The 20,026-nt window shown below is 41.9% G+C and overlaps 1 protein-coding gene across 1 annotated transcript in view; it reads left to right on the forward strand.

Moving 5' to 3' along the window:
• Positions 1-19,725, forward strand: part of LOC126455786 (synaptotagmin-15-like) — a 139,770-nt gene extending 120,045 nt beyond the window's left edge. The window contains exons 8-9 of the mRNA XM_050091547.1: positions 4,608-4,812; positions 13,393-19,725. Of these exons, the coding sequence (XP_049947504.1) occupies positions 4,608-4,812; positions 13,393-13,520 (333 nt within the window). The 3' untranslated portion in view covers positions 13,521-19,725. The remainder of the gene's footprint in view (positions 1-4,607; positions 4,813-13,392) is intronic.
• The last annotated feature ends 301 nt before the right edge of the window (positions 19,726-20,026 follow it).

Raw genomic sequence — 20,026 nt, forward strand, 5'->3', positions numbered from 1 at the left:
GCAAAGGAGGCTTGAGCCTGACATTTAACCGGATTGCCTTCACGCAATCTGATTCTACGATACAAATACCTAAGGGACCTAACTGAACACTATAAAAAAAAAAGAAATCGATAAACGAAAGTGAGTTTTGGTAATTGTTATCAAATCTGAGACTGAATACATTAGTAGCCTCCCGAAAACAACCGAGATACCGCTAGAGAGAGCTGACCCGTAACGTAGCATACACTGAGATTAGTTAAAGAAAAGAATAGAAAGAAAAATATATCATTATAACTCATCAATATATTCTTTAAGAATCCATGTCACTGAACGTGAACAAATATCTAAGGAACATAAAACATTTGATATTTCTTTCACACATTGCGTGCTACAACAGTGTCCTGTTTTGTCTGTACAATATTTTCTGGAAATCAGATGTCCTTGCATGCGCGTGAGTATTTCATTGCGTCACACGGTTTTTCCAAGCGTTTGATCGAAGATTTACATATTTTAGTACACAAAATATAGTATAACCTGTAGCGATGCTACACCACACTTCTTTGCATGTCGACAACGAAACAGTAAATGGTAATCAAGACTCTAGAACTATACATAACAAAAGATAGCATTTTATCATTCATATGTTTCGCATCTTATTACGATCGAGCTCTGCGGCAAGTATACAAATATCTGCACCCAACGGGTCATCGTGTTTATTTGAAGCAGTTAATGCTGGAGGCGCGTCTTTGTTATTATAACATTTTACCACTCGATGGCTGTTCGTCTCTTTAATGACAAATATTTTATATACAGATCATCCGAAACCCAATGATATTACATTTCGCAACTGAGTTTCAATGTGAAGTTCCAAGGTGTGCAGTTAAATTGTTGCCATAATGGTAGACTTACTGAAAAATAACGATCCTAGAACGGCCACACCACACATTCATTTCCGGGTTGTCCATTATCTACTGTTCGAAAATTTATCGTCTCTTCGACCACAAGATTCGGACGTTACCCCTGTTTAATTTTCCCAGAGGTTTGAAAAGTCGACTCATCGGACAAACAAACTTTTGTATTGTGTACATCGATTTGTTCTAGCATGTACCTAGCGAAGTCAGCATGTCTGGGCCTAATATACGGCTGCAAAACGTGCATAATTTACACTTTGTATACATGCAAATGCAGCCATTTATGTAAATTATTAAACTCAGTTCTGTGAGGTATGCTCTTTTCTCTGAAAACACGACGCGTCGATTTCCCCGGACTCCTTTGACGTTCTGTACTCACGGCATCAACAGCGTAATCTCTCAGTCCAGGTCTCCGACTTCTTGCCCTGTCGTCGCCAACATTGTCAATCTCTTTTCATACACTCCTTTGATGCTCTTCACAATTGGCGGATCTAGACTACAAGCACTTCAAAACAGCTGCTGAACTGTAATAGGCGACTGAGTTCCACGAAACCGCGAAGCACTTTGAACAACATAGACGACGTTATAACAGCACCAGTCTTAAATTACGCTTTCTGCAATAAGAAACCCAGAAAAGTAGTCAAATCCATAAAATCTTCACGAGTTAAGCTACCATTTGCAACAAACCACATAGCTGTATCACGCATAGTTCTTCAGAAATAAAATTTTGTGGTCAGACAAAAACTTTATGCTTACCCTGTATAGTATGTAACGAAAGTAAGCTCGAAGAGTTGTGGAGATTGTCTTGAGAAAAAAATTGAAGATAGGAAACCAGTCCAAGAACATTATCCACCGACATTATCTAGCGTTCTAGTTACTGGGGAAAACACGTGTCACTAGGCTACTTACGGGGGAAACTCCTGTCGCTAGGCAACCCCTGCGGCATCAAAAGTCGCGCCTGCCGTCGCTGCGCGTAGCGGTCAGTTCGCTGTAAATCAGTGGTAGTCAAACTTATTTGCTCAAGAGGCAGTACACAGTTTGCGGGACCGCACCTCGGGTGGCTTATGTACCGCTCTCATTCTTAATTCGTATCTTACATGTTTACTAATTGATAACTTACATAGCCGGCCGCGGTGGTCTAGCGGTTCTAGGCGCGCAGTCCGGAACCGTGCGACTGCTGCTGTCGTAGGTTCGAATCCTGCCTCGGGCATGGATGTGTGTGATATCCTTAGGTTAGTTAGGTTTAAGTAGTTCTAAGTTCTAGGGGACTGATGACCACAGTAGTTGAGTCCCATAGTGCTCAGAGCCATTTGATAACTTACATAAAGTGGTATGTTATGAGACCCATTATCACTAGCTATAGTAAACGCGCGACATGTGGCCATCCGAAGCGCTGATAGAAGACAGCTCCATTCGGAACACTTTATTTTGACTGTTCTCTGTTTCAGATTGCTGACACCCTTAGTGACCCCAAAGTTGCGACGCTGTAATTACTTACAAATCTGTACAGCTTGTGCATTAATGAACCGACGCTACTTGCGTGTAAAATTTTTTCCACAGCAGATGATCACTACAAGTCACGCACCAGTGTGTTGTCAGTACTGGAAGACAAACAATGGAACACTCCCCTTCACACACCTTGAATACCCACAGTGGCCGCACTAGTTAACACACTGCCGCTGAAGTAAGCGGCCAACTTTACTTAGCTCACGGCCCAGTTCTCCGACGTCAATTAAAAATAAGCACCCGGGACCGTACGAATAGTCGATTAGAGCCGCATGTGGCTCGCGGACCACAGTTTGACGAGCAGTGACGTAAACACGATGTTGAAGAGTCTGTTTACATACTTGTCCAAAGGAACTTTACATCGTATTTCAGAATAGGTTAGGTTAGTGTTGTTTAACGTCCCGTCGACAACGAGGTCATTAGAGACGGAGCGCTAGCTCGGGTTAGGGAAGGATGGGGAAGGAAATCGGCTGTGCCCTTTGAAAGGAACCATCCCAGCATTTGCCTGAAACGATTTAGGGAAATCACGGAAAACCTAAATCAGGATGGCTGGAGACGGGATTAAACCGTCGTCCTCCCGAATGCGAGTCCAGTGTGCTAACCACTGCGCCACCTCACTCGGTGTATTTCAGAATATCACAGGCACTGCAATGTCGTATTTATCCGACGACACTGGGTAAGCGACGTTGAAGTAAATTGTCTCCTCTGTACGGGAATTTACATAACGGATGTGCGAGTACAGGTTTTATACACATACTAGGTTGATGACATATGGATGTTTCGGTGTGGCCGTGAGTCGTGCACGGATAGCCAAATGGATAGTCGGCTTTAGGCTTTTGAGCGGTGCGGTACATACCGGCCGCTCCGTGTCGCGTTTCCGGGTCTGTTATTAACCGCGCCACCGCGGTGGTGTTGAGTTTTACAGTTACGTTCGTGACTCCAATGGCTCTTTCGTATCGGAAAGCCACGATCAATCTGCAGTTTGACGCAACGTACTGTAGACTCCAGATCCAAACAAGTGTGGTTGGCGTGCCACACACGCCCCGTCACCGCCGCGCTACATATTGAAATGGTTCAAATGGCTCTGAGCACTATGGGACTTAACATCTGAGGTCATCAGTCCCCTAGACTTAGAACTACTTAAACCTAGCTTACCTAAGGACATCACACACACCCATGTCCGAGGCAGGATTCGAACCTGCGACTGTAACAGCATCGTAGTTCCGGACTGCAGCGCCTAGAACCGCTCGGCCACCGCGGCCGGCTAGACCCAAGGCCCACGAAGTAGACAGGTTTTTATGTGACTTGATACATGTAGACCCGAAAGAGCTGCTGGGTATCCATTTTTCTACCGTCTCCAGCGTTGTGTATCTTAGGTTCACTGGCAATGAGGCGTGTGACAAACTTCTCAGACACTCGGCGGAAGGTTACAGATTCTGCCACTCTGGGTGTGGTAACACTTGAACGGACTGTTCAAAATATAATATGTGTGTTTGAAGTTCCAGCGGATTTAGTCACCCTTGCTCTTGGGACAGTCCTCGACCATACGGCCGAAAAAATGTAAGACCTTCGATACTCACTCTGTCCTTAACGAGGGGCGACAGATCCATATTGAATTGCACCGCTATATACTTTCGTGTCTCACGATCGCTGGCTGCCGTGGGTTCATTATTTAAGACGAGAACCTGCTCCGGATGTCGACATGTAGGTACGGAATGCCTGTAACGGCGTCTCACGCAGACGGCCTCAGCCGATCAGATTCGACCGTCGATAGCGACCCCTGTGCCATATTGCCCACAGATGCTTGTTATATCACACAAACATGGTACACAGAAGCATATCTGTTTACATATGCTGGACACATACTCAAGCATTTGCGAGCAATATTTATATGGGCATGGCCTTTTGGACAAGGTGCTTTTTATCTTTAATCTGCTGAGTTTTGCCAACTTGATATCTTGTGCATGTGGTTCAGCGCAAAATGAACGTGTTTTACAACAAAGAAGTGTTAAAGACCTGAAGATGACAGCAATGACTGTTGAAACCCGTCGACTCAAATAAAGAAATTTTTATGCGATCTTGGCTTTTGAATGGTTTTTGAACCATTTAAACAACGCCCTTCAGTCCTATGAAAATGAGAAAGTTCAGGCATACGGGAATCAAGTGTGTGCGCCCAACGTGTGTGTGAGTGTGTGTGTGTGTGTGTTTCAGTTCCGGGAGGAGCGGCGCGACTCGTACGTGCGCGTGTCGCTGCAGCAGCAGTACCGCGCCGTCAAGGTGAAGCGCACGGCCACGGTCCGCAACTCGGACTGCCCCAACTTCTCGCAGTGCTTCAACTTCCGCGTGCCCGCCGCGCGGCTCGACCTGACCAGCATCACGCTGCACGTGCTGGTGCCCGTGCCGGGCTACGGCAGAGGTACCTGCCTGACAACTCCCTACCTACCTCCCCATCTTCTGCATCTCCTCCCTCTAAATTCGCTTCCTAGGTGCATCACACGTGCCAGCATGACATGGGGCTGAACGGAATTTTCCGTGTATACTACAGCTACGCCTGCATCTCATTACAACCCTTCTAGGTGTACTGTCAGCTTATAAAATACTTAAAACGTTAAAATCCTTTCAGGGTTGTTGCAGTCGACTCCTCAGCAACCTGAATCAGCTGAAACGTCGATTTATTTTAACATTTTAGTACGAGGATTGGATCTTAAATAGTAGCAACTATTTTTTCGTAACCGATAAAAAAGAGTTATGTGTTTGCTCCTGTTACTATCATTCAAAGTACTCACCAGCGTTGTGTAGAACCCGTTGCCAGTGACGTGGAAGGCGGGGTATACCGTTAGCAGTGCCTGCTCTGTTGATGGTGAGAATGGAGCGGTCTTCTGCCTGTCGAATCTCTGGAACAGTTCTGAAGCGAATGCCACGAAGTTGTTCTTTCATCTTCGGAATCAAATCAAAGTCACAAGGACTTAAGTCCGGGGAGTATGGTGGATGGTACAGTACGTCCCAGTCCCACTGACCGAACAGAACTGCCACAGCTTGCGCTGTAAGTGCCCGCGCATCGTCGTGCAAAATGATGGGTGGGTTGCGTAGAAAGTGTCGCCGCTTCTTTCGCAAAGCTAGTCGTAGGTGATGCTTCATAACGAACAGTAATACTCTGCACTGACGGTCTGCCGTGTAGGAACATAATGTGTTAGGATAACACCATCAGAGTCGTACACGAGAATCACCATGACTTCCACCACGCTAGGGCTCTGACGCACCTTCGTCTTTCGCTGCGACTCATAATGACACCGTTCGTTGGATTGGCGTTTCAGTTTTGGTTTCGTGGCATTGGCTTCAGAGCTGTTCCAGAGATTCGACAGGCAGTCGACCGCTCCATTCGCACCATCAATGGAACGGGCTCTGCTAACGGTATACTACGCCTTCCACATCGCTAGCAACGGGTTCTACACAGCGCTGGTGACTACCTTGAAGGACAGTAACAGGTGCAAACATGGAAGTCATTTGTGTCTGTTGTGAATAAATAGTCGCCACTATTTAACTTCCAACCTTCGTATTTTGCGAAATAATGCAGCAGTACACCCAAAAGCATTTTAATGAGATTGACACCATGCACGCAAGTCTACAATGTTACGATACCTGACAAAAAAAAAAAAAAACAGTAAGCACCCAGAAGACAAGGTCGGATGTCAATGCAGCTTCTTATACATACATACAATTCCCAGTTATGTAAATGATTAGAGTTGCATTTCTCTCTGGCAGTTAAAGCAGCGCCCATAGTGCATCTCTGTCATTCGGGTTTACAGTTGATATCACACCTTATAGGGTACGAACAGCATTAGATGCTGAGTGATCACTGTGTAAGACACAGCTATGCCTCATATTCATGTGAGACGGCGAAGTCACCGGCTGACGGAGCTTGAAAGGGATTCATTGTGGGTCTCCATCTGGCCGATTGGTCGAATCATGCAATATCCATATTTGTGGACCATTCGGATGTGACACACGCCCGATGTTGGACCCCATGGGAATGGAAGGGCAGAGGTACACATCGTTGTGGTCGACTTCATCTGACGGCTGCAAGAGTGCACCAAGCTCATCGTAGTTCCTTCACATCTGTGAGTGTCGTCCAAGAACAAGTCGTGGACTCCCTGCTGAGTACTGTGTCATCACGCACCACTGTTCGGAGACTAGCAGCAGTCGGAGTAAGGAATTCCCGCGCCACGCATAAGCTGCCATTAACATCCCAACACAAACTGTTGCATTTGGAGTGGTGCTACGGACTGCTGGCCCCGCATTGCGTACAACAATGAGCAGCAATCCTGCATTATTCCGAATGACAACCATCGTCGGGTATGATTTCATCCCATGTTTTGGAGAGGCACACCGTTTCCGGGGTCATGGTGCGCGGAGCCATCAAGTACGATTTCAGGTCGCGGTTGGTAGTGACCGAGGGTCCCTGATGGCACGGCGGTATGTCACTGACATCCAGTGGCCTCATGTAGTAACTATCATGCTACAGTACCATGGTGCCATTTTTGAACAATACAATACCCGTCCACACATGAAACGTGTCTGCTTGGTCTCTCTGTGATGTTGAGGCATTCCCGTAGCCAGCTAGATCCCCAAATTTCCCCCAATGGTATATTCTTGGTACCAGCTCAGACGTCAACTCCGTTCCAGTACCATATCCAGGATATCAAGCACAGTTGTGGGTCAGCTGGCCTCAGGAAAGAATACAACAGCCTTACGAACAGCCTGCCGACATCCTTCCCAATCAAATCAGTGCATACATACTGCCAAGAGATGATGCAACATCATACAGATAAGTTGGTTCATGCTGTCTTCGTGAAACTAACTCGATTTTGCAGTCACTACAATAATATCAACCCGTGAACTTTCATTTGGCTTCTTCCGCCACTTTTGGGTGCTTCTCTTATTTTTGGTAGGATAGTGTATAACGATCGTTTGCACGTTTATCGAATTACTGAAACAAAAATATCTAGAACTAAATTATAAGTTATGGGGTGAGATAAGCATACAGACCTCCGTGGCTGACTTAACTCTGGCAAAGTGATGTGTTCTTGTTCCGATAGTTTTATTCTCTATGCGGGTATGGGCTGTTCTATATACATTAGGGCTTCCTTGGAGTCGGCTATATACCGAATACCCACAGGTCTTTCAGTTGTCATTTATGTAATCCAATGGTAGTCATTCTAGCAGCTGTAGGGTTTTTTTAATTTTGATGTATATCTTAAGTATGTATTGTAAATTTCAAGACACTGTTGTTCCATATTCAGCAAACTGTTAATCGTACTTCATGAGTACTGCAATTGTCTTATTATAAAGGGAGGAGGTTACAATGCACCTGCAATACAGTTTGATAATTCATGTCAAAACTCCTTGCTATCTGCGCCGGAACGAAAATAACACAATCAGCTCTTGACGTTTAGGTTAGAAGAAAACATGTTACTGTGTCTAACAACATTGTCAGAGAGACTATCGTGAATCTGTACCCTTAGAACGGCAGTGGCGTAACAGATACAACCACCCAGACAATTAGCAGAATACTCGAACACAGACAACTGAACACACACATGTATCAGCACGACCTCCCAACACAAACAAATTATTTTTACAACATAAATGTGGCAGTTCAGTTTATGACAGCCACAATGTTTTTATGGACCAGTTTCCTCAGTTGAATAACCCCATCGTCAGAAACAGTGGATTTACAGCTGAAAGTAGTTTGTTGATTCCACTACCAATCTAACTTTGAACCATAAATTCCAATAGCTCTGACGATGCTCTTTAATGCTCTCCAATGGTCTTCTTAAATTGAATAATGTTATAAATTGCTACTTGTGACTCCTAAGGATTTTCACTATTCAGTTTCATCTAGTACCATGGAGGCTACTCACTGATCCTTAAAACAGGTCCTATCATCCTATCCCTTCAAAAAATGGTTCAAATGGCTCTGAGCACTATGGGACTTAACATCTGAGGTCATCAGTCCCCTAGAACTTAGAACTACTTAAACCTAACTAACCTAAGGACATCATACACATCCATGCCCGAGGCAGCATTCGAACCTGCGACCGTGGCGGTCTCGCGGTTCCAGACTGAAGCGCCTAGAATCGCACGGCCACACCGGCCGGCCCTCTCCCTTCCATTATCAGCATTTCCCCCATGTTACTTCCTTCGCCGATTCTGCGGAGAATCTCCACATTCTGTATCTTATCAGTCCATCTGATTTTCGGTATTCTTCTGTAGCACCACATCTAAAATGCTTAGATTTTCTTCTGCTCCGGTTTTCCCACTATCCACCATTTACTACCAGACAACGCTGTGCTCCCAACGTACGTTCTCAGAAATTTCTTCCTCAAATTAAGGCCAATGTTAGATATTAGTACACTCCTCTTCGCCAGGAATGCTCTATTTGCCTGTCTATTCTGCTTCTTATATCCTCCTTGCTTCGCCGGTCATAGGTTATTTTGCTTCCAAGGTAGCAGAATTCCTTAACTTCGTCTACATCGTGACCATCAACCCCGATTTTAAGTTACTTGCTGTTCCGTTTCCTGCTACTTCGCATTACTTTCATTACATAGTTTACTGCATACGTATTCTATACTACTTAGACTATTCTTTCAGTTCAACAGATCCTGTAATCCTTCTTCAAACTCACTGAGAATAGCAATGTCATCGGCCCTAACTTCCCACTGATATCCTTTCACCTTGAATTTTAGCCCCATCCCTGAACCTTTCTTTTATTTCCGTCATTGCTTCTTCGATGTGTAGATTGAACAATAGGGGCGAAAGACTACATCCCTGTCTTACACACTTTTTAATTCGAGCACTTCGTTCTTGTTCTTCCAGTCTTATTGTATCCTCTTGGTCCTTGTACATATTGTATGTCATCCGTCTTCCCTATAGCTTACCTCTACTTTTCTTAAATTTAGAGCGTGTTGCAGTATTTTGTATTGTCGACAAATCCTATGAACGTGTTTTGGTTTTTCTTCAGTCTTGCTTCAACTATCAACCAGAACGTTTGAACGGCCTGTCTGTTATCTTTATCTTTCCTAAGGCCAAGCTGGTCATCATATAAGAGATTCTCAATATTCTGTCCAATTCTTCTGTAAATTTTCTGTCGGCAGCTTGGATGGAGGAGCTGATTTGGCGGTAATTCTCGAGTTTGTCGTCTCCTGCTATCTTCGGAATTGTGTGTATGATGTTTTTCCGACGATCTTATAGTATATGGTATATCGTCAGTCTCATACGTTGTACACAGTTGTGTCGACAGACGTTTTGTAGCCGCTTCCCGCCAGTAATTTATAAATTCGGATGGAATGTTATCAGTCCCTTCTGCCTTATTTGACCTTCAGTCACCCAAAGCTCTTTTAAATTCCGATTCTAATACTGGATGCCCTATCCCTACCCTATCAACTCCTGTTCCTCATTCTATTGCGGCATCAGACAAGTCCCCCCACTCATATATGACTTCACTGTACTCTTTCTACCTATCCGTTCCCTCCTCTGTATATAAGTGTGGGATTCCACATACTCTCTTTACGTTTCCGCCCTTACTTTTAATTTCACCGAAGGTTAACTTTTCAATATGCTGAGTCAGTTCTTCAGACAATCATTTCTATTTCCATTTTCTCACATTTTCGACGCAGACATTTCGCCTTTACTTCGCCGCACTTCCTATTTATTTCATTTTTAAGTGCCTCTATTTGTGTATTCTTGAATTTCCCTGCACATTTTGGTATTTTCTTCTTTCGTCGATCAACTAAAGTATTTCTTCTGTTATCCGCGGTTTCTTCACAGTTAACTTTCTTGTACCTACGTTTTACTTTACAACTTCTGTGAATGCCCTTTTCAGAAATGTCCATTCATCTTCAGAACTGAACTGCCTACTGAGCTATTCATTATCGCAGTATCTCAGTACAACACTCATAAGAGCCGGAAAAGGTAGAAGGGATACACGTCTAACGGGGAGCAAGACCAGGCCCATTATAGGGACTAGAGAGCGCTAGGAGTCTAACACGGCTTAGTGCGACAGACTAGTTACAGCACATTATTCGCAGAAGTTTACTACGTTCACTGTAAACGTGCAGTTGTCAAATTTGTTATCCGATGATTATTCAGCATTACTCACATTACCCATTTAACATGGGCTTTCTGTTGCAGTTGATAGTGGAATCGTAGAATTACTACCATCCAAGGTTACTGAAAGATGTCCAACATTGTTAGAATATTCATTCTTTTGGGGAACTCTCTTCTCTCACTCGCAGCTCACTGGGAGCCCTAGAACTACCGAATCGAATTCTACAACATGCCCTGATTTACGAACCTTGCCTCTAATTTTTTGAACGGCATTTTAAGAGTAAGGTACTAGTATTTTAAAAACTGTTTTGAAAATTTCAGTAGACAAAATTTTTTGTTGAAGGTAAAATGTTCTACTTTGTTACGTCATGTTCCTCTTCAGTACACAATCGACGTTTCAGCCCCTCTTTATCTGGATAGTGACCCATTTTTGCTGCAGATCTGATGATGGTCATTAAAGACCGAAACTGGTAATCTGTTAACAAAAAGTTTGTGACCATAGACGTAAATTAAAGGAAATTTATAGTTGAACTCTGTCAAAGACAATCGACACGCTCTTTTGCAAAAAGGAGTTTTTTCGTGTTTGTTTTATGAGTAAGAAGTAAATTCACAGCCTCTGTGCGCGAGAAATACTTACAGTTACGAAGAAGCAGCACGACAATAATAATTTGATAAACTTTGCCCCTGTCTTGTTTTGCCTTTTTAGCTACCTAACCAATGACGATGGCCCACTGACAGCAGCCGTAAAATTTTCCTCCATTAAGCCCATTTCTTAAGAAAAAGTATGACAACATTTTATAATCGGATGGAAAGTATTTGGACACCTATTACTCAGTGTTAATACGGGTAGTGTCCATCCTTGATCTCGGCTGGGGGCACTCCCAATGAGACATCTGAAAGCCTGTGGAGGAATGCCAGCCCATACTTCCTCAAGAGCCGAAACCAAAGAAGATGACGATGTTGCACGGTGTGGCCTGGAGCGACGTCGACGTTGTAACTGAGACCAAAGGCGTCCCATTGGGATCAGAACTTTACCAAGGGCATGGTAGACGATTTCAGAAACGTTATTGTTGACAAACTATTGCCTCACTGGGCACTCTGTCATGCAGATATAATCTTCGTCCCCGAACTGTCCCTCTGCTGTATCCAGTACACAACGCTGTAAGTTGTTTACATATCGTTCGCCATTTAGTGTTTGCTGGAGACCCTATCTCATCCGTACTTCACTGTCGGCACTAGGCATGACGGTAGGTAAGATTCTTCTAACATCGTCAAACCCAAACAGTTCCGTCGGATTGCCGCAGGGTATAGCGTCAGTCATCACTCCAAATCACACGTTTTCAGTCATCCATTGCCCAGTGGCGTTGCATTTTACGTCACTCAAGCGCCGCTTACCATTGATTACAGTTATTAGTGGCTTAGAAGGAGCTACTTGACCATTTTACACTAACTTTTTTTAACTTCCCATGCACAGTCATTGTGATAGTTGGACTACTAGTAGCGCTTTGGTAATAACGAGTAATTTCTTCCGCTGATTTCATGCGATTTTTATACAACCACCCCTTGACATTGATCTAAGATCCCATGCTGTCAGCATGTGAGGTCTGTCTGGTCTCGGCTTAGTGGGGGTGGCTTCTTCGCATTCCCACTTCACAATCACATTATCAACAGTCGACTTCGGGAGTGTTGAAATATCCCTGATGCATTTGTTACTCAAGTGACATGCAATGACTTGTCTTCGATCAATAACATGATTTCTCCTGAGCAAGCCCATTGACAATACAATAATCCCCACCGCCTTTTATACTGGTGGTTCAGCCACTCGTGACGTCCAGTTATCAATTCCGCATAACACAGTGGTGCACGGATACTTTTCATCAGATATTGTAAGTGAACGCTGCACCGGTCTGTAACAGTGATCAGCTAAGCGGTGAACTGGAGAATATCTTGAAGAAGATCCCATTAGAAGGCTCGAAACGTCGATTGTGTAAGAATTTGTAGAGGAACATTTTAATTTTATCCATACTTCGCAGCTTCAAACGTGAGTTTTTGTTTACAAAGAAGTATGAATTAAAAAACGCCTTCAGTCACAATGTTTTTTTTGTTTATTAAATTATTAATACTATATTCATATTTATTACTAATAATAGATACACGCTGCATTTCTGATCTTTTGCGTCCATCATCAGGCGTAACTTGTCTTAATATGTGATTTATTTTCGCTCGTAAGTGAGTTGAAATGCATATTCCTATCACCAAAAGGTTTGATGTTAGTTTATGAATTTCGTAATTCAAATGCGGGAAATATGTGCAAAACAGTGCAAAAATAAACAGAGTAAACTTACCACACATCCAAGAAAAGCATTTTTGTTTTATACCATCATACATTCTTTTCTCCATCCTGTTCGTTAATATCACTTCACTCAAGAGGCACATTTGCATACACATATTTTTAAACACGTCAGAGATATCGATTGTGTGTTTGGTGTGGAGTGATCAAAGATGAATATATTCGCAGTGCCAGAGATCTAATTATTAAACAAATGACATCTGCAGGGAATAACTTTCCTTTCCATAGCAGGAGTTTGCATTTAAGCTCATTCTAGAGCAAAATAAAATCATGTATTAAGACAGGTTACACCTGATGATGTAACCACAGGGTCCGAAATTAATCGTGTGTTTAATAAAACACGCAAATCTGTGACTGAAGGATTTTTTAAGTTCCTACTTCCAGTGAAGAGGAACAGGTCGCTGCTTCACAGTCCTAAAGATGTTGCCTTCAATGCCAGCGGACATGGATGCCTAGCAGGCTTACGTATTGTCAAGTGTCCTTTGTCCGAATGTTGTGCATACACCTGTGTATTTACCAGAGGCGACACGTGTGTTTCAGATAAGCCGATCGGCAAGGCGGTGCTGGGGTCGTACATGTTCGCGCGCGGCAAGGCCTTGGCCCACTGGAACGCCGCCATCTCATCGCCCATGGAGCAAGTTCAGCAGTGGCACGCCCTGTCCGAATGAGGCGGGGCCACGCACGTGTTTGGTTTCCTACCAAGAAACAATCAGCTGTACATATCCTCCTTCTTCCTCGCGTCGAGATGCAGTGGCCACCTTGCTCTTATACAATTCATTTGCAGAACTGCTTCAACTCTAACTAGCTCCCGCCCTACTAGGGCGGCTCGGCTTGTTACTACAACGTGCACTATAATTCATTTTAATACCTTCCCTTTACTATAAATGCATCATTTTACCGGTTAATTCAAATGGACTTACCAAGAGGCTGGACGAGCCCATCAGACTGGTACCCATTCTTGCATAAATTGCATTAAAAGAGGCTAAATCCCTCGTAAGTAAGCAAGTGGTACCATATTCCCCAACGGTTTGGACTTGCAACCGGATGATGTGAACATCTTGCGTCATTATTTCAGCTAACAACCATTCAGCCATCTTCAGGTGCATTTTACACTGGAGATTGCTGGTGTACGCCGCTGACTTTATACCGAAAACGCTCGGCGCCACATTCGCACATGTTTTCGCTGCGTGGCCATCCTTCGCCGAGTTCAGCGCTCTTTGTCGAGTACTGCTCCATGTGTGGCGCGAGCTGATATAGCTTGCACGCCCTCTGTCGAATTGGGGACACCCGGAGTTAAAATTCATTGGCGGAAATAAGAAAAGTAATTGTTGCTGGACTCGTAATTAGGCGTGAAATTTTGTCTTTCTGAAGATATTAAACACACCACCGGCTCCCAAGCTTTATCACGTTGAAATTTGCGATCACAATTAACAACTTCTTTCGGCGAACATTTTTCCCCAGGTTCCATAATGATTCAATACTAGAAGGATCTCTTCGTGACCAGGACAGTAGTGGCAGAATAACTCATAGAAGACCTTTCGTTGTTATTATAAGGAAGTAGGGAAATTTAATTTTCCGCCTGGTTATAAAAAACATATCATCTTGATAGTGATTTGAAGGCTAGCCTACTCACTCACAGAAGATTCAAAGAGCCACAGTAGTTTGATTGTGCAATGGTAGCATGATCATTAGTCTCCTACTTAGGGGTTGGAACAAAGACGATAAATCATCTGTCTCTTAATGAATTTAAGATTTAAATTTTGAATCAGAGGGCTTAAATTTTTATTTAGGAAGAGAAGACGCTACGCTGAGCTACGCTGGCGAACATGTACTGTCGCTGTGTTCTGTGGAGTCCAATCATCCTTTAGTGAGCAGAGAAGAGCACAGGCCTTTGTAAGTGACCGGAATATTACTGTAAACAACGCTTCTTTAGAATTCTGCCCAATTTAGACGGAATGTTGCCCCCTTATGAGAGGTACGACCTGGACATGAACAGCTCCTCCTCTTCTCTCTCTTTTGAGTGGTGACGTTTACTCCCCGCTAACGCTGTCCTAATCTGATGGGGGGAATATCCGCCCTCGATAGACGGCTGCCGTACACCGAAAATCTGTGCGCACGCGCCACAGCGCAAAATTTCGATAGAAAATTATTGATGTGTACCAGCAATCTCATCTGAAGACGTCTAAACCATTGTCACTCCAGATAATTTGGCAAGATGTCGACGTCGTCCAGCTGCAAGCCCGAAATCTAACGGAACATTCATTACACGGGGGTGTCAAGTATCATGACTGATACCATGATGCACTTTATTGCTTCCCAGTTTATCACTCTCTGGTAACTACCACCACAGGTAAAGCTCTTAGTATATGATTTCGTGCTTATCGAAGGGAAAACATTGATGATTTCGCTTAGCCCGACAAGAGATAGCTTACCGTAGAATTTAGTCCCATAATGGATTCACTGACCACTAAAAACAGATTCTCGTCAAAACTTGCGCTTTAGGAGTATAGAAAATGACTTTTCACGAAATTTTTGTCACCATGTAGAAAGAGATCAAATATTGGTACTTTTACGGTTACGAAGAAAGGATTGCTGTTGCACATTAAATAGCAAAATCCACATTTCTATTCCAGAGAAGTAAATCGAACAACTGAAGCGTTGTCGAATTGTGTAATTCCTATCTAGAGTAATGCTCTTCGTCATACCAATGAACATGAATTTGAGTCTTAATGCGATGCTGGTACATTAGGATGCACAGCAAGCTACCAGCGCTTGTAACAATTTGTCCGTCGAAAATTTCTTAACGATTACTGGACTCACTGGTTAACGACCTGCGTGTACAGTACGATAAATCAAGCAACATTATTGTGGCAAACTCCTAAATTTTCTTATAGCAACTGTGTAACTCTTTGCAATCAACTATTTACATCGCAGTAAAATACTGATCGACGGTCGCGTAGCACAGCTTTTATACATAATTATCCTCCTCGGCAGGAAACACAGTCGTTTTGTAGGAGTAACGAATCCATCGTAAACCTGCAACAAGACTGTTTAAGACATGATGCAGTGTAGCTTCTATTGTTCTGATGCAGCGATAATGATTCTGCAGTTACTTGAGACATTGCGACTGAAATATTTCGTCCTCTACGAGAATACGAGGCAACATAGCTGAAGGTGACGTGTTCTAATCAGCGACTTCATTATGTAGTTGAGTACTTTCTTCAAAATACAACACGTATCTGCATATGTTCTCTTCTCGAACTGCCACAGTTCAGAGGCTATGCGCACGTATTCTGTGCCCTGTGAAACTCATTCTTTCTCTTACGTGGGCCGAGGTAAAACGGTGAAGGTAGTAAAGGCAACGAAAGAGTAAAATTCCACACACACTAAGCATTGCATCATCTTATGGGTGACTGTAATGCTTAATCTATAAGTAAACTGTAGAAAACGTAGTGTTTCATGCAATACTTTACGTAAATAATCACCAAGCTGACCTTAGATTTCTAAATATAAGTACATCAGAGATTACTAAAGTAGAATTGCGAATAGTTGCAATACTGTAAACGAAAATTCGCTATTACAGAGGCAGAGACTTGAACGTAGAGAGCTTAAACAAATAGGGATCAATGGTAGATATTTATTTTACAGTCCAGTACTGACATTTTTATCCACTACTTTGATAATACAATAATAATGTAAATATATCTCAATTTGAGCTCACTGTAATGGAAAACAACACTTACGATTGTAAATATATGTTTGTATGTATATATGTTATAGAATAGCAACGCTCATTCCACAGCTGACCAAGTGATATTAATTTTTACTGTAAGGACTGATAGCGTAGCTCCTTGCTTAACAACATTTGTAAAATATGAACATATCACGTTATGTCACTATATTTTTGTGACTAAGTATTGAAATTAGCTTTCTTAGACATTCAAGAAATCGCTACATCGCGCCAGAGTCAGGAGGTCATTACAAACGAATGATTGTAATGAAATGCTATGAAATGACGCTCGTAGACAAATGATTCTGGGAAAATGAAAGCTTCAGATATTTCTTGAAAAGATAAATCTACGAATGAAATTACATATCTTTGGTGCTGAAGAGTGATAGTTAATTATCTCATACAGTTACAGTAACGTTTCGAGGCTATAGATAATTATTTCTGCTTTCTTCTGAATTTTTATCCTATAGACTCCGAAGGCTTTGAAAACCCATTTATTTTAGAGTCCCAGTTTTTATCGTTATACACGTCAAGGTCGTTTAAACAGAACTTCACATTTTGGCTTTGTGGTTGTAGAATAACTACTGTCGGTTTCGGAACAATTATCAAAATAAATCATAGTTACCACAGTTGTCACAACTACCGACGATTACCACACTTTAACCTGACCGTGTCGATATCTGATACCAAAATAAGTTTTATAGACCTCCTGCCCATTCGCGCTTTGTCGAAATCGCTTGAGGCAATTTCCATAATGTGTTCCACTTGTTCCGTCTCAAACAGACTTTAAACCCTGATCTGCCGTCCTATTTGTGTTAATTGCCACAAGTATCATCTTTGGACGCACGATTATGTAGCTGGTTCTCAGGAACACGTTACTGTTGTGGTATCGAGTTTAACTGCTAGTGGGAGAAGCAGTTTGGACCGTGAGTCATGAAAAGCATTTGACCGATACGAAAATCTGGAGTTATTAGAAACGGTCGCAACATATAAGTGTGAAGAGCTAGTTGGTCTTTGTTTCATGGCACATCATTCAAATGATTCGTACTTTGCCTAAGGTTATCAAAGAATTATCTCTTACCAAATTTGATCATGTAGCGAGATCTTGAAAGCCATAGGTAACTGTGCTAGCGTTAATTTTCTGATAGCCTAACTATAAATCTTTATGGACAATGTATATGTAGAGGTTCAGTGAATGAAGCATGTCATACAAGTTTGTATTTATTGCAGTAAAATAGAGATCTATATCTATTTTAGATAAATTAGACTGTAAGATGTTTTGCTTTCAAATGTTATATGGAAGAAGATCTCATGACAAGATCTGCTGTCTGTATGCGTCAGAAGGCTTAGGAGACGCTTTTTGCAGCTTTCATACGCGTGGTGATTTTATGACAAAGAGAAACGGTTTTTGTAGCTACATGTTTCTCACCAGTCGCAAGCTGTAGTGGCACAGATTGTACTCGAAGTGGTATCCCCCACTTCCCCCTGCTCCAATACTGCAACAAGTCAATGATGCAAACAAATATTCTGGGCACTGTTCCACTAATAGAGTATTTTATAATAGAAACATTTCGTTTGTTTCTTCTTCACATGGATCTTGCACTAAGAACGCTCGCTACCTTTCTAATTGGAGATTTTTGATTCTAAAGTCTCTGGGCGACAATAAGACGATAATTCACTGTCAGCTGACAGTTTTAGAATTTGCTATCTTGCAGCGTGGTTGTTTAATTAAATATTTCATTCATGTCAATCTTGAATGGCTACTGCAGTATTTCGTACATAGTTCAACAAAACTTTTAAACTCCAGCTCAACTCTTATAAACTTAGTTCTACATATTAATAAAGAATGGAGAAAACGAAGTTTAATGAAAATGGTAACACACTGTTTAATGCTTTCTTATAAAATTAAAACGATTTTCTGCTACTATAAAAGTTTAGCAGACTTCATCTGGTTGCTTTCGGTTAACTTCCATCTAATATAATTCGATGTCATTGTTGGATATGGAAATCAGCAACACAGCCAACTACTTTCCTGTAGTCAAAAATATTCTTTCAGAATTTTGTTAAGGATGTGTCATCTCTTTTACACACCCCGACCAAGTGAAATGCGGATCTACTGCTATCCCATGTCCGTTTGTAAGAACCAGGTGGTGCTAATACTATACTCAGGGCAAACGATAAATTAAACAAAATCTCATAGTATATTCTGGCCAACTGATACGAAAGACTGAGGAACAAAAATGATTGAGCTCCTTGTGCCTCAATGAGTCACCTTTCAGGAACACTCCGTTTGTTTGATTTAACGCAAGGTGATGGCGTGCATGTTTGAAAAACAGCCAGCAAATATCGATGCCTCGGCATATTATTAAGATACTTACAGTTTGCTTGCAGTTGTAGAGCGTTAAGCTCCGAAATTATTTGATTTTTCTTAAGACTACGATTCTTAACATAAAGGTAATATTGCATAATATACACTACAATGGAAACAATAAAAATGAAGTGCGCCCGTAATATAAATCGTTGATAGTGTATTTTAACATTACGGGATAGACAGCAGTCAGTATTAAGAAAGTAATACTTGCGTCCGCAATGACTCTAAATGAGAAAAATATCGTGGGGCCAGTTTTCGATTTTGTGATAAAAACGTTTTTTTTGTATAATATTAAGATACAGAACGTATACATTTATTACACAGTGAAATTACAAGCACAAGCGAACATTTATAAATAAAAATATTCTGTTAATAAGGATAATAACAATGATTTGAATTACAATGTGCCACTGAGCTTCGTAAAATTTTCATGCAGGCTTATATCACAGTGATATAATTTTGAGCATTTGTAAATATATGAACAACCCATTAACCCTAAAATGTACTGAAGAAGAGATCAGTAGAAGATATCATTCAAAATATCTTGTACGGTTAGATATTTTGGCTGCGAGCTCCAACACAAACGAAATCTGCTTGTGGTAAAACAAGAGGTTTCTTGTTGACGTAACTGTTTACATGAAGAAAACTGTTAACCTTATGTTTCGTTTTGCAGCATAGTGAGACACTGGAATGAAGAGTATGTAAGCGAAACAAGGTGTATGTATATATTCAACAAAAATTAATTTTTTGAAAATAAAATTTGAATTTATAATATGCGTCTATTATTTTTTCCTGTGGGTTTCCCACTTCCAAAATATAAATAGCGTTCATAGGTAAAATGTCCATTGCCTATAAAATACAGCAGAGCTCCACGCATAACATCCCGCCAACGTATCACATACGCCAAACACAGACTTTACACCAAAATTTTACTAAAAGATTTGTAAAAGTACATATGCTAAATTGTATCACAAATTTTACTAACCGATTTGTAAAAGTACATATGCAAAATTGTATCACAAAACTCGATCCAGAAAACTGCAGGATCTCATCCACAACCAGGCTCTCTGCTC

The sequence above is a fragment of the Schistocerca serialis genome, chromosome 2, assembly GCF_023864345.2.
Source record: "Schistocerca serialis cubense isolate TAMUIC-IGC-003099 chromosome 2, iqSchSeri2.2, whole genome shotgun sequence".
NCBI lineage: Eukaryota > Metazoa > Arthropoda > Insecta > Orthoptera > Acrididae > Schistocerca > Schistocerca serialis.